Source organism: Nomascus leucogenys, chromosome 12 (assembly GCF_006542625.1).
Source record: "Nomascus leucogenys isolate Asia chromosome 12, Asia_NLE_v1, whole genome shotgun sequence".
Lineage (NCBI taxonomy): Eukaryota > Metazoa > Chordata > Mammalia > Primates > Hylobatidae > Nomascus > Nomascus leucogenys.
This window is the reverse complement of record NC_044392.1, coordinates 103,508,899-103,523,333: the sequence shown is the minus strand read 5'-3', so window position 1 is coordinate 103,523,333 and position 14,435 is coordinate 103,508,899. Positions and strand designations below refer to the sequence as shown.

Genomic DNA, 14,435 nt, shown 5'->3' with positions numbered 1-14,435 from the left:
CTCGTGATCCGCCTGCCTTGGCCTTCCAAAGTGCTGGGATTACAGGTGTGAGCCACCGCACCTGGCTGACAGGGCTGGTATTTTAAGCCAGCCTTCTAACTTTAAATTCAGTAATTTTTTTTTTTGGTAGCTGCTAAATGATTTGAAAATATTTTAAAATCCTCTTCATTTGAATAAACTTTTTGCCACTTAGTTTCTCGATAGCAAAGTATCATCTATTTGTTCAGTAAGTTATTGTACATAAATTGGCTTCTGGTGGTTTAAAGGATTTTATTACAACTACCTTTTTCTTTGGTTTGAATTTGTAGTTTTAATTATGAAATGTGTCAAACATACAGAAAAATGTATAGCCATATAAAAGATTTATGTGTACCCATCACAGAGAATAAGTAAGTGTTAACATTTAAGGAAAAAAAGAAGAAGGCATGAACCCTGACCTTCTGTTATTTGTCCTTTTATCATCAAATATTTTAGCATGCGTGGCATATGGTAGGCACTCACAATAAATGTTAAACTATTAAGTATCTGTAACTGGCAGTTACGTATGTCTGATTCAAAATGAGAAAATGAATTACCATTCTTTGTATTCACAGATACTCATTTATGAGTGACGTGCAGTTAGTTGTACAATCAGCCTCCGTAACCATGTGTTCCACATACTTGGGTTTAACCAACCCCTATCAAAAATATTCAAAAAATAAAAAATAATGACATTAAAAATAAAAGGTTTTAGAAATACAGTATAACAGCTGTTTACATAGTATTTACATTGTATTCAGTATTAAAGTTGAGTATCCCTAATCCAAAAAACCAAAATCCAAAATGCTCCAAAATCTGAAACTTTTTGAGCACTGACGTGGCACAAAGTAAATGCTCATTGGAGCATTTCAGATTTTAAATGTCAGGATTAGGCATGCTAAATCAGTAAATATAATGCAGATATTCCAAAATCTTTTTTAAAATTCCAAAATCCAAAACACTTATGGTCCCAAGCATTTTAGATAAGGGTTACTCAAGAGTATGAGGGTATGTGCTTACATTACATACAAATAGAGTCGTACCAGTCCTGAGGGGAGTATTCATGGGGAATTGATACCAGGACCCCAGAGGATATCAAAATACACAGATGCTCAAATTCTTTATGTAAAATAGTATAGTGTTTGTATATCATCTGTGCACATCCTCCCAAATATTTTAAATCGTCTCTATACTACTAATAATACAATGTAAATGCTGTGTAAATAGTTGTTAGACAAGAAATAAAAAGTCTGTACATGTTTAGACCATCAATTTTTTTCCAAATATTTTCAGTCCCAGGTTGGTTGAATCCACATACATGGAACCCATGGATACAGATCAAATGCACTGTTACACAACACCATTTTATATAGGGGATTTGAGCATCCTCTGGTTCTGGTATTTGTGGGAGGATCCTGGAACCAATTCCCCACAGATACTGAGGGACAACTATATGCTTTTCTTTAAAATTCTGAAAAGTCTTGGCTCTACCTAACGTTAGTTGGTTTCTATGAAGGCCGTAATTTGTAATTTTGCTGAGGCTGACATTCAATCAACCCATCCGTTTTCTGTATAAGCACTAGTGAAAGTCACTTAGCCAGTTGGCTCTACATCCAGATCTCAATAACCTTGTGCTCTAATCTCTCACATATTGCATCTTGACTGCATTGTGCCCAGAGGTATTCACTAATGTAGATACTCTGTAAGGCTTCAAGTTGGTTGGTTGGTTGTTTTTACCTCTAAAAACATTCAAGGTCAAGTAAATTATTTAGTGAACTGTCTTAAATGACATTGTCATTCAGGTGTATTTGTGCATGTGTCCAGCACATTCATTGAGACTGTGTGACAGACATTGTGCCAGGTTCTGGACTGACCCAGGAAGCTCACAACTTTGAGTGATACATGTTAATAATAAATATATGTATCTTCTGTTACTTAGCAGAAAAGAGGAAGCCCTAACAGCCTGCAGAATTCATAGCAGTGAGGGAAGGAATGCTCTACAGAAGATGACAGATGAGATGAGTGATGTTATTAATAACTTGTATATAGGCACAGAGATATTATGGTTTTTGTCATGTTTGGGACACTACAAGTCACTGGACTACACACTGGATGCAGTTGAGAGAATAGTTCAGATGAGGTTGAAAACTAAGGCAAGGATTTTTTTAATAGTCAAAACTTTCAAAATTATTTTAAGCAAGAATATGTATGTGAAACAAGTTTTTCTTGAGAAATTGCAGTATTTTCTTTAGAAATACATACTTGAATATATTTAAGTACTGTAAACTGTTTCCAAAGTCAGCTATTGTGAAATTGGCTGGGTGCAGTGGCTCACGCGCCTGTAATCCCAGAATTTTGGGAGGCCAAGGCGGGTGGATCACCAGAGGTCAGGAGTTGGAGACCAGCCTGGCCAATATGGTGAAACCCCATGTCTACTAAAAATACAAAACTTTAGCCTGGCGTCGTGGCAGGCGCCTGTAATCCCAGCTACTCGCGAGGCCTAGGTAGGAGAATGGCTTGAACAGGGGAAGCGGAGGTTGCAGTGAGCCAAGATGGTGCCACTGCACTCCAGCCTGGGCGACAGGGCGACTGTCTCAAAAAAAAGTCATCCATTGTGAATGGATGTACAAAACGCTTATTAATAAGTGTAATATTAAAATATATATCTTTTCTGAAAGTTTTAGTGACAAATTAGTTACAGATGTAATGTTACCAAAATTCATGTACATTGAAGATTTCGGGACATTTTATACTGGTGGTGGTGGGGTGGCATCTTAGCTTGGGTTTAAATATCATTAGTAATCGGGTAGATCTGTAGATGATTATCATTATATAAAGACATATCGTGAGCAGTATTTAATAAGAATAGTTGCTGAAGTGACTTTTTGCAGGAGGATGAATGCTTTAAAAAAAAAAAGTTTATACGTGCCTCTTCTCTCTTCCAAAAAAAAAAAGAGAGAGGGAGAAGAAAAAGAAGAAAAAAACGAGAGACGAAGGTGGATAACACCTTTCTCTAGACCGCGGAGCCTCGCATTTCTCGGGCTGCAGGCGAGGGCTGCTGGGCCTGCGCGGGGTGGAGCCGACGCTGACGCGCCCTGCGCCGCAAGGCATTGTGGGAGCTCGGGCCCGCTAGTGTCGTGGTTGGAGGCGAGGTGGGGCGGCCGTTTGTTTTCTCGTGGTCTCCAGCTCGCGCGCTCTCATCCCCTCCCCCGCGGCGTGCGGCGGGGCGGAGAAACGGCGGCGGCGGCGGCGGCGGCAACGGCAGCAGTAGCAGAGGCTGTAGCATCGGACACCCTCCTCTCTCCCGCGAACCGGTTCCTCTTCCCCCTCCTTCTCACTGTTTGTTGTGTGTTTGATGTGTTAAAGCAGGAGCGAGAACCCGAGCAGCGCCATGAGCAACACTACCGTCGTCCCCAGCACTGCAGGTCCGGGCCCCAGCGGCGGGCCCGGTGGCGGAGGCGGTGGCGGCGGAGGCGGCGGCACCGAGGTAATCCAGGTGACTAATGTCTCCCCGAGCGCTAGCTCTGAGCAGATGCGGACTCTCTTCGGTTTCCTAGGCAAGATCGACGAACTGCGCCTCTTCCCGCCGGAGTGAGTATCGTCCACCATCACTGTTTGCTGCTAACGCCGCCTCAGCCCGGGCCTAACACACACGATTTCCCTAGGCCCCTGTCGCTGCTTCCCCGAGCCAGGCTGCTTGAGTGGCTGGTGGCTGGTGGATTTACTTAAGACGGTTGTGTTCTAGGCCTACAAAAAAGTGCAGAGAGGCAGGGCCAGGGCTTTTGGGGATTAGGAAACACTGGCTCTTATTCTCGGGAAATTTTTTTTTTTCCGCCTTAAATTGTGCCAACGTGGTCGTTTGGCTTTGGGGACTTAACGCAAGACTAACTGCACTCTGTACGTCGTATATAGGTTAAATCCCTTTTTTAAAAAACTTGAGTATTTGTTCTTTGCGTTCTTGGGAGAAAGGTAACAAAATTATTCATGCCTGTGTTAATTTGGTGTTAAACTTTGTAGGTTGTTCACTTATTGTTATTGCCGTTATGTGGTTCTGGCCCAGCAATATAATTCAAAGATCATATTCTTTTTGACAGACGCTTAGTTTAGTGAGCCTGACTACTTAATTTTTATAATTTCAAAAAACGGGTTATAAACCAGAGATTTTCCTTTGTTTGAATAATATACAGATTTGTGATATTTCATAGTTGTTCTTGAGAAGGATTTTTATAAATGTTGAAATTTGAATTAGAGTGTATGACTTTTTATCCTTTTTATCTCACTTTTATTTTGAAAATTATTTCTATCGCAAGAATATTAAATAAGTGGATTAATTGTAAAGAAAAAATAGTTAAAAGAAGCTATGAAGTAAGATAAGGTGTACTATTAAAACAGACAATTGGAATAATAATAATAGTCTTGTGCTTTTTGGAAGAATTATTGGTGGAGAAGTGACAATTCAAACGTCCTTATCAGTAAACACTATATATTGAGAATTTTATGACGTCACTTAAATACTAAACAGGAAATTGGAATCCTCTAAGAATCTACTGTTATGGTACATGTAACCATTAACTTTCTGCTCAATAAAATAATTGACAAAAGTTTATCATAATGAGATATTTGTTAAGTATTAGCATATTTCATCACTTTCCACTTAAAATACTTTCACAAGATTGTTGGTGTTTTCAAATTGGTATGTTTCTAATTTTTAGAGAAATGTACATGTGGAGAGAGGATTTACTTTGCATGACGTGGAGTTCTGGGAACAAACACATATATCTTTATTCCTGTTATTTTGACAGATACTTGATTTGGTAATGAAGGACAAATAGCTTTCATAACATGAACATACAAAAATAGATGCTTTGCTGTTGTTCAGTTTTCTCAAGACTTACTGTTTTAAGCTTGTAAAATTAATAAACAGTAAAATAGCAGAAAATAGTGATACATTGGATGATTTTAATAGTTTTATTAGTGGAATATTTGAGGTATTCGATTTACTACAATTCTTTCCAATCCTACAAGTTAAAAATTTTATTATAGTTGCTGACTTTTAAATGCTGTTTATTCTCTGAAGGCAGTTTTATGATGCATTTAGAAAAAAGGTAAGAGAGATGTACGCATTATACTGGTTCATCTTTTACGTAATGCGTGACCAGTATCCTAGAGGAAGTTGTGATGGACCAGAGTCTTTTTGTTTCGTAGTCAAATAAGTAGTTCCTTCATAACCAGGACAGCTAGTGTGTGCTTGAGAATGTCTCCTTCAACTATATGATCTGGGATACTCTGCATTAAAAGGACTCCTTTCCCCGTATTGGGAGAGAGAGAGATAAATTGACACATTTTTACTCTGACTCCTTCATTTATCTTCCCACATACAAGATCATTTTGTCTTTTAAAATGTACAAGGTTACAATAAGTTAAATGTTACTAGTGGCCTTCTACATTTGATAGTAATGTAGATGGCTACTTTTATTTACTTGATGTTGCATTTTGTTTTTTTAACTATAAGTTTCAATAAACTAATCTGACTTGCACAAGTTGCATATACTTCCCAGTGGTCCACAGGGCTCATCATTCCAAAAATGTTTACTCATAACATTGAATGGCTCAGATTACATAAAATTCTATCTGTTGTGAACAGGTCACCTGATTGTAACTATTATCTACACAGTTGGCCTTCTTCATCTCTGGGTTCCACATCCATGGATTCAGCCCACTGTGAATTGAAAATATAAGGAGAGAGCGTCTGTACTGAACATATACAGACTTTTTTCTTGTCGTCATTCCTTAAACAGTACAGTATAGCAACTGTTTACGTTGTATTAGGTATTATAAGTAATCAAGAGATTTAAAAGTATGCAAGAGGATGTGCACAGGTAATATGCCATGATTTTATTTTTCCTCCACCTCTTCCCCCTCCCTATGTCATTTTATGTAAGAGACTTGAGCATCTGTGGATTTTGTTACCTGCAGGGAGTCCTGAAACCATGGATACTGAGGGAAAACTATATGATTTCCCCCAAGAAGGCAGTGACATGCACCTGTAACTCTTTTTCCCCTAGACATATCTATGACATGCTTAACTACTTTTGTTTTTCCGATGTCACCTTAATCAGAGAAACCTTCCCAAACCACCCTATGTAAAATAGAGCACCTCTGCTGCTGCTTTATTCTCCTTAACACTACTTTTTTTCTATAGCGCCTGTCACCAGTTGACAGGTTAAGTTTAACAACTTCTCTCCTGTAGAATATGAGGTGCTTTAAAATACATAGATGACTGAACCTCGCCCACACCTACTGAAACTCTTCATTTGGGTTCTGAATGCCTATTTTGGGGAAACATTTCTGGGATTATGATAGACATTTCAATGACAGCCTGCTCAAGGAGGTTGCCTGCATTGTTAAGTCCATCTATTTATTCCTTCTTTTTAAACCAGAATTTTTGGCCTATAATTTCACTGAGAAATAGAAATACTATCTTTACAATAGGTGATATTCTAACCATCTCTACAGCATGATGGCTCTGCAGCTATTTGAAAGCATCTGTCAATGTACCCCACATATACTCTTTGTTAAACTGTTATTTTGATTCTGGTTGTTTCTGAAATGCGTATTGGAAATGCAGCATTGTTTGAATATCTATTGTGTATGAGTTGCTTTCTAAATGCATCTTAATCCTTACAAACCCAGAGGAAAAAATGTTTTTGACCCTGTTTTACAAGTTCGTGAACTGAAATTCACAGGTATTTTTTGTATGCCCAAGCCATACTGCCAGTGTCAGAACTAGAACTTGAACCCAAGTTGTGACTCTCCTTTACCACTTGATCAGGAGTTTGTTTATTTAGCCAAGTAACTTGTAAGATCTTCATATGCTTTCTTTTAGTGGGATTGCCCAGCAAAGTGCTTATCAGGTGATGATCCCAGTGAAGTATGTCACAGTTATGCAGTAACTTAAGGCTGCTGTAATATGGAGATACATTGAAGTTCATTAGTAACTTTTCGGTGACCCAAAATGGATACTTTAATGGTTATATAAGTATAAATTAGTATATTAGGTAAGGGAAAGAGTTTAGTGCACCTTTAAAGAAAAAATGGTTTTAATCGATGCGCCATTTTGTTGTATATTTCTTTACATAGTGAGAAGGGGGCACATGAGGTCAGCAGTCAAGTTTTCAGGTTAATGTCGTCTTTGTCACACACCTCCTTTTGTGGGTTTCGGAGATACTTTTATTTATGAGCTCGAAATTCTCCACTTAGCACACTATTAAGGTGGAAGTTGGAAGGCTGATATCAGTAGCCTAAAACCTGAAGTTCTCATACATTACTAGGCATGAACACCTTGTTAAGAATCTGGGCCTTCATATAAAAAAGATTCTCTACAGACCCTTAGGTGAATGACGGAAATCTCAGGTTTTCTCTGTGGAGCCTAGAAGATTCTGAAATAGCCCTCAGAGGACACGTAAGAACTGTTAAAAACTACACCACCACTCTTAGTTGGAGGACAGAAGTGGCATGCAGGACTCACTTTACCCTATCTTGTTCTTCATTTCTCCCTACTTTATATTAATTCTAAAGAGATACGGAGTAAAATACATGTCATACTTGGAAGCAGTACTTCCACAGAATTTTAGAGCACAAAAATTAATTTCAGGCATCAGTCCTCTATCTTATATTAACATATTATCATATTAAGATAAATTTTATTAGGAGGCTGAGGCAGGTGGATCACCTGAGGTCAGGAGTTCAAGACCAGCCTGACTAACATGGTGAAACCCCATCTCTGCTAAAAATACAAAAATTAGCCAGACTTGGTGGCACGTGCGTGTAATCCCAGCTACTTGGGAGGCTGAGGCAGGAGAATCGCTTGAACCTGGGAGGTGGAGGTTGCGGTGAGCCAAGATCGTGCCATTGCACTCCAGCCTGAGCAACAAGAGTGAAACTCCATCTCAAAAAAAAAAAAAAAGAAATTCTAATCGAAGAAATGTAAGAATGTAATTGTGGGCCCAGATACCAACAAAAACTTGTTTTAAACCCATCTAAAGGAGGCCATTTGAAGTGGAGAGAGATGAAATTATATTTCTTATTCACGGTATTCAAATTCATATTTTATCTGTACCCTACCATCACTTAACAGGTTTTGATGTAGCCAAAATAATTGGAGCATTCCTATGCCATTAATGAGTAGGAAAAAAAATATGAGTCACTTTAAGGTTGCCAAGTACAAAGAATACAATTTGAGCACGGAGGCAGTACTTTTTTTCCTAAAGAACTATTCATTAAAAATATCATATTTGGGAGTCATTTCTTTTAATAAAATAACAATAAAAAGTGTTAAAGAATTGGTAGAGGTCAGTTTTAAGAAGTGTTAAGTGCCTCTTTCCCAGGGCATTGTGTAGGGTGTTAAGAATATAAGATGATAGCATGAAAAGATGTTTGTAATTTAGTGATGGAAACATGGATGTCAGCAAAGAAATGTGAAGTGCCGTAGCTTACTAAACCTGCTGAAGTACTTGACAGTGAGGCATGCCTGCAGCCCCATCTATTGGGGAAGCTGGAGTGGGAGGCTGGGTAACATAGTAAGACCCCTCCCATTTCTTTAAGGAGACATTGCTTAAACATTATTTTTACTACTGCGGGTGCAACATTGTTAAATTTTATACCAGCAGCGTTTCACATCTAAAAACCACTGTATTCTTCAAGAAACATTCAACAGTGAGCCTGTATAACAAGGTGGCTTAACTTGCTTGTGGATATCCTGTTAATTTTGCTTTGAACTTGGGTTAGGGTCTGTGTTTAGCCTGGGAGATCCTGGTAGGGAAACTTGTATCAGAAGTTCTAATGGGTTTGAGTTCTCAGGCCATATATAACATCATGTTAGTGTTTGAGTTGTGATAAAAATTGTGGGTTTTTTTGTTAGGCCTAAATTAAAAGAAATTATTTTTCTTTCCAACAATGAATCTGAAATTCTTAGTATAACCAAATCTGATGCAGTTACAATTTTATGTACACATGAGTGTGTTTCATTTTTTAGAAACTGTGGAGCCTCATTCAGATAGTGTTAAAATATAGGATTTTCCTTTTCATTAATGAGTCCTACGATATAAGTGTTATGTTGATGTTACAATGAAGTAGTTTTGTACCCTAGGTGCATAAAGTTTTCAGAGAGAATTAAAGGAGAAAGAGCTCAAACTTCATCAGAGATCTTGATGTAATTGATGTGAAGAGTGTGGATTACCCCCAACCCCCACCCCATGACTCTAATACACATTAGAGTGGATTAACTAGGGATGGTTTGTTTATTTCTGCCTTAGGGCACTAGCTTTCCAAATAACTTTTGGTATGGGCTTGAGCCATCCCTGCGTTCATGCACAGTTTCAAGGCAGAAATTTGATCTACCCTATAACTTAACAGTTGAAAAAAACCCTGCTTCCTGTGTTATCTGTCTTACCTACACTGCCATAGCTTGCAGTTGAGCACTTGTCTTTCTTTTACCTAAGGAAGTAATTTGCTGAGGGAACTAGCCCTTTTGCTTATTGAAACTTTGCAGGCTAGCACTAGTGGAGCGTAGTACTATCCCCATGTGTGCCTGAATTTTTTCTTTTATCTGAAAGTGCTCCCAGCCAGAAATCACTGATTATATACAGTGCATAAGAGTTCTCATATGCTATGGGTAAAAGAGTGCAGGGCATGGAACCTGTTTATTCTATGCAGTTCAAGAAAACTCACTGATGATTGAGTACATGTTCTTGCTCATGATATTCATTTGTCCCTGACATAAAAATTGTTCATCTTTCTTATTCTGAGAAAGCCATAAGGAAGTTTCTGAGCCCCGAACTACTACTGTTACCTGTATCTAAAAATAGCTAGTATTAGTATTATGAAAGAAACTGTTGACAATTTTGTGGTCCTCTCAGTCTCTGAGACTTTAGTACCAAACTGTTTTTAACCTGATACACTGTAAATGTAAGTTGTGATTATAAGTTTTTATCTGACCTGCAATTCACTACATTATTTCAGTGAACAGTATATTATTGAGAATGTTTTCTTTTGAATTTAACTACATTAGTATACAGTTAGGTTTTTTAATCTGTTTTACTTTTGAAATGTGTTGGTTTGTGAGTTAGCATTTGTTTTAACTGATAATTCTGTTTCTCTTTTATGTTATTTGTTTATTTTTAGTGATTCGCCTTTGCCAGTCTCATCTCGTGTCTGCTTTGTTAAGTTCCATGATCCAGACTCAGCAGTTGTGGCACAGCATCTGACAAACACTGTATTCGTTGACAGAGCTTTGATAGTCGTACCATATGCAGAAGGTTTGTGCTTTGTTTAACTACCTATGTGGGCATCCTAAGATGACCATCTACCTCAGTAGATGTAGAGTGAGCATTAGTAGCATGTTAAATCTAAGCTATTAACATTTTTAAACCCTTGTTATACTGCAGTCCGTAATTTTTGCTTGCAGATTTTTTTTAATTCTAAAAATTAGAAATTAGGTCTGTTATTATATTTACGTTTTGTTTTCTTTTAAAACATTTTTAAGTTGTTTAAAACCATGTCCCTTATTGTAACTCCCTGAGATACATCTACTTAGTTAATTTAATGTTAAGTTTTATGAAGAAGCCCTGAAGGTAAATGATTCACTCCATGTATGCTTACAGAACCTTCAAATAAATGCATGATGTTATTTCTGTTTTAAATAAATGAGTAGGTTGATTTTATTTTCTTAAAGCTTCCTCACATTGATAATCTGGAAAAAAAAAAAAAAAAACACATTGAATTTCAGTATACCAAGGGTTGCAGTGATTTTGGTTTTCATGAAAGTTCAAGATTTCCTGTAGCTTAGGTGCCAGATGGGCACTGGGTGTTTTATTTTATGCCAGATTTTCTTGTTCATTCTTGCTATATTTCTAGAATATCTCTAAATAATAAATTCTTCTCTCTGTTATTTGTGTGTGTGATTTTTATAGTGGAGAAGGCAAATGCAAAACCCTTCCAGATGCCTGAAAAACAGTGGGTCCTCTGCAGCTACAGGGGATTCTAGACATTAACTAAAGGCCAGCAAGCACTCAAGTGCCCCAAGTGTTTTCCTGGTGTAACCATTTGTTAACTACATTTTCTCTCTTTTTACATTTTAGGCTGTTAAAGTAATTTGACAGAAAAAAATGAGCAGGTTTTTTGGATCTAAAAAGCCACTGTGACAAGAAATTTTAATACCATTTTGTAAAATTTTCTAAGGCGTATTTTATAATTAGTTTGTTCCCAATGTACTGCTACTTGATTTGCTTTTTGGTAACTATAAATTTTACTCGAATCACTGAAATATGATAAAACTGCTGGATTTTAAGTTAATAATTTAATATGCTGACCAGGATTTAAATGCTTTCCCCTTTCCTTAATAAACTGGTCAGTGGAAGTGGAATCTTAATATTGTTGATTTTAGATGCTATCTGAAATCTTTGAATACAAATGTGAACATTTACACCATACCTTGTAAAAGTTGTGAAATGTCTAGTCCTTAACACTTAACAGAAATTGCCTCTGGTTTTCTAAAGAAATTAACTTATATTTATAAATGGGTTAAGGCATGTTATGTGATAGTACCTCTGTCTCCATGATATTAAAGTGTATGAGCCCAGTTTTAAGGTTTTGTAATATATAGATAGATAAATTTTTGAGTTAGTGTGTTTTGGTTAAGCAATTTCTTTTATGTCAGTGTGCCTGTTATAGGATAAGACCATCAACAGAAAATTTACAGAATTCAAATTCAGGATGAATAAAATAGAGTATAGGTCTTGGAACAAGGGTCAAATCATGTGAGTAATACGTAAAACATTTTGGTTAGCCTGTAAATTTAAATTTTTTATTGGCTAAGTATTATAGTTCCCAATCCCTGAACATAATACAGTATATCATATAAATGACTTTCATAAATATTTTCAGGCCATAGTAATTTTTCTAGACCTATTTTTGGAAGTGAACTATTTAGGAATATACAGTATATAGAATTAGGGGAATATTTCATTCAGAATTCTATTGTTGGTGAATTTAATTCTGGTATGATATGCTGTATTAATGTTACCTCCAGTAAATACAATTCCCTCCAGATTTAGCTATTACACTTCGGTGTTAGCTCTTGGTCAGTGTTTTAGAACAGTAGACATAGTCTACGGTAAGGAATAGTCTTAATTGGTAAAACTAAGATAGCTGAATTTGGAAGGAACTCTTAATAGTAATGGATTTGGGGATTTTTTAGGTTCCTTGGTTAATGTTTGTTTCTTTTGTCTGTTTCTTTTTCTTTCATTTCTACACATTCATGCAGTATTTCATGGTTCTATCAAAGCAGCAGTAAAAAAAATACTCTTGACGCATGAAAATTAACTGGTGAGGGGCCTCATTGCTATTTTTAAATTGTAGTTTTATTTTTAAATAGTCTTTTTTTAATCAGAGGATCAGATGCATGACTTTTTTTTTTTTAATGGATGCAGATCTTCTATCAGGTGTCTCACAATAAATTCAAGAGGATTTTAGTTTGCCAGAAATGTTGCAAATGCACTAATTTGAGTAAGATGTTGATACTGAATATATCCTCTTGAGACATAATTTTGCATGCAAAATTATCCCATAATCTCTGTAGGTTTGTTAATATTGATGCATTACTGCCCTATATCTAAATGATCTTCTCCCCCTTCCCCTCCATAACTCTTGGTATCTAAATTGATGACAGCTCTGACACAAGCAAGATAACAGTGCTGTGTAGTATACATTTGTTTATATTATCGGCACTTCTCAGTATAGGTGGAAGGAACCATTACCTTTATTTAACAGTGGTTTTTCTTTTTTGTTGTTGTGTTTTACAGTTCTTTTCCCTGGTTCAGCCTGAACTATATACCAGGCCCTGCTGAAAATACCACCCAACAGTTTTCTTCTGCAGCTTATCCAGTTTCTCTTAAGTGCCCTGTACATATTGTATGTTTTATGATGAGATGCAGTTTCTTAATATGTATTACAGAAATACTACTGGTATTTGCAAATATGTAGTTTAATTGTATTATTGAACTCTCATTTTGGGGGCTTGGGCACATTAACAGATTAATCCATCTGTATAGGGCTTTTGCTGTTGGATAGAATTTAAATTGTCTACATAAATATTTGTTTTAGGACCCTTAGATTTTATCTGAATACACAGATTAGGCTTTAAAAACAGATATATATGTCATTTTTGGCTTAAGGAGTTTGGCTAAGTTAGCTTTTCAACTGGCACTGTATAGCAGCATTTTTTGGTATGGTTAGCATGGCACATGGCGAAACATAAAGCATTTTACTGTACAGGTAAGGAATGTGCCATGTTGTTTTACCTATCTCTCTTTCTCTCTCACTCCCATGCACACATCTTGTGTGTATTCAGAGACCTTCAGAAACATTCATATTCATTTTCATGAGTCAGCAAAAGCCCTACGCTTGATTCCAACAGAATATTTCCTTTACATACTTTCTTCTCTTAATTTTTACAAAATTTGTATGGTAGGTGTAAAAGAAAATCTTAGTAACTGTACCATATTATTAACCCCTAAATCAAACTTTTTTTGTCTTGTGTATCTTGATTTTTCTGTGTGCTTTATAGTGAAGCAGCCGACACGAGTCGTTGTTCATAAAACAGCTTTTGAAAGTTGAGAGCACACCCCTGGAGAACCGACTGTGCTTGCTTACGTTTGGTTCATGACTTAAAAATCGAGTACAGGTGATGAAATCTTGGCAGTGTTAACAAAAAAGTAGTGTGTATTGTGCTATTTTTTTTTTACTCTAGAAACTTAACCATTTGTAGAGAAAAAGGAAACAAATTTTCACACATTGAAGTTCATTCTGACATAAAATTAATGATAAATAATCATAGAAATCAAGCTTTGTATTTTAGCGAACATAAGTACTTTCAACAAACTCAGGTGGTGTATCAGGGAGACATTTTCTGGGTGTTTTTGTGTGTTTTCTGTCTTAGAAAAGAATGTGTTCTAATGCAAGGATGTTTCTCTGCAGGAGTTATTCCTGATGAAGCTAAGGCTTTGTCTCTGTTGGCACCAGCTAATGCAGTGGCAGGTCTTCTGCCTGGTGGTGGACTCCTGCCTACCCCTAACCCACTTACCCAGGTACTAGTTCTGTTGAATTCTTAAAGGGTGGGGGAAAAAAAACAGAATTGTGGATGAAGCTAAACATTTGAGCTTTGTAAGTACTCATAAGATTCTAGTTCGGACAGCATTATCACATGTCTATATTAAAATCACAGATAGTATAGAAGATCTCTTAGACTTCTGTATTTTAGGAACATTCTGAAAAAATCATCAAATATCTGTTGTATCACTTTGACCATTGACTCTCAAAATAACCCATAAGTAGTTTTGGAACACTCTCGTGAGGCATGA

The 14,435-nt window shown here is 36.8% G+C and overlaps 1 protein-coding gene across 11 annotated transcripts in view; it reads left to right on the top strand.

Moving 5' to 3' along the window:
- The window catches only part of SRSF11 (serine and arginine rich splicing factor 11), a 48,112-nt gene that overhangs the window by 12,518 nt on the left and 21,159 nt on the right, over nucleotides 1–14,435 (top strand). For 2 of the 11 annotated variants that reach the window (XM_030823145.1, XM_030823143.1), the window contains exons 2-4: nucleotides 3,388–3,609; nucleotides 10,201–10,334; nucleotides 14,053–14,162. In XM_030823145.1, coding sequence (XP_030679005.1) covers nucleotides 3,410–3,609; nucleotides 10,201–10,334; nucleotides 14,053–14,162 — 444 coding nt within the window. In that variant the 5' untranslated portion in view covers nucleotides 3,388–3,409. Of the gene's footprint in view, nucleotides 1–3,173; nucleotides 3,610–10,200; nucleotides 14,163–14,435 lie in introns of those variants that run through there. The other 9 variants (XM_030823153.1, XM_030823150.1, XM_030823152.1 and 6 more) reach the window with 9 other exon arrangements.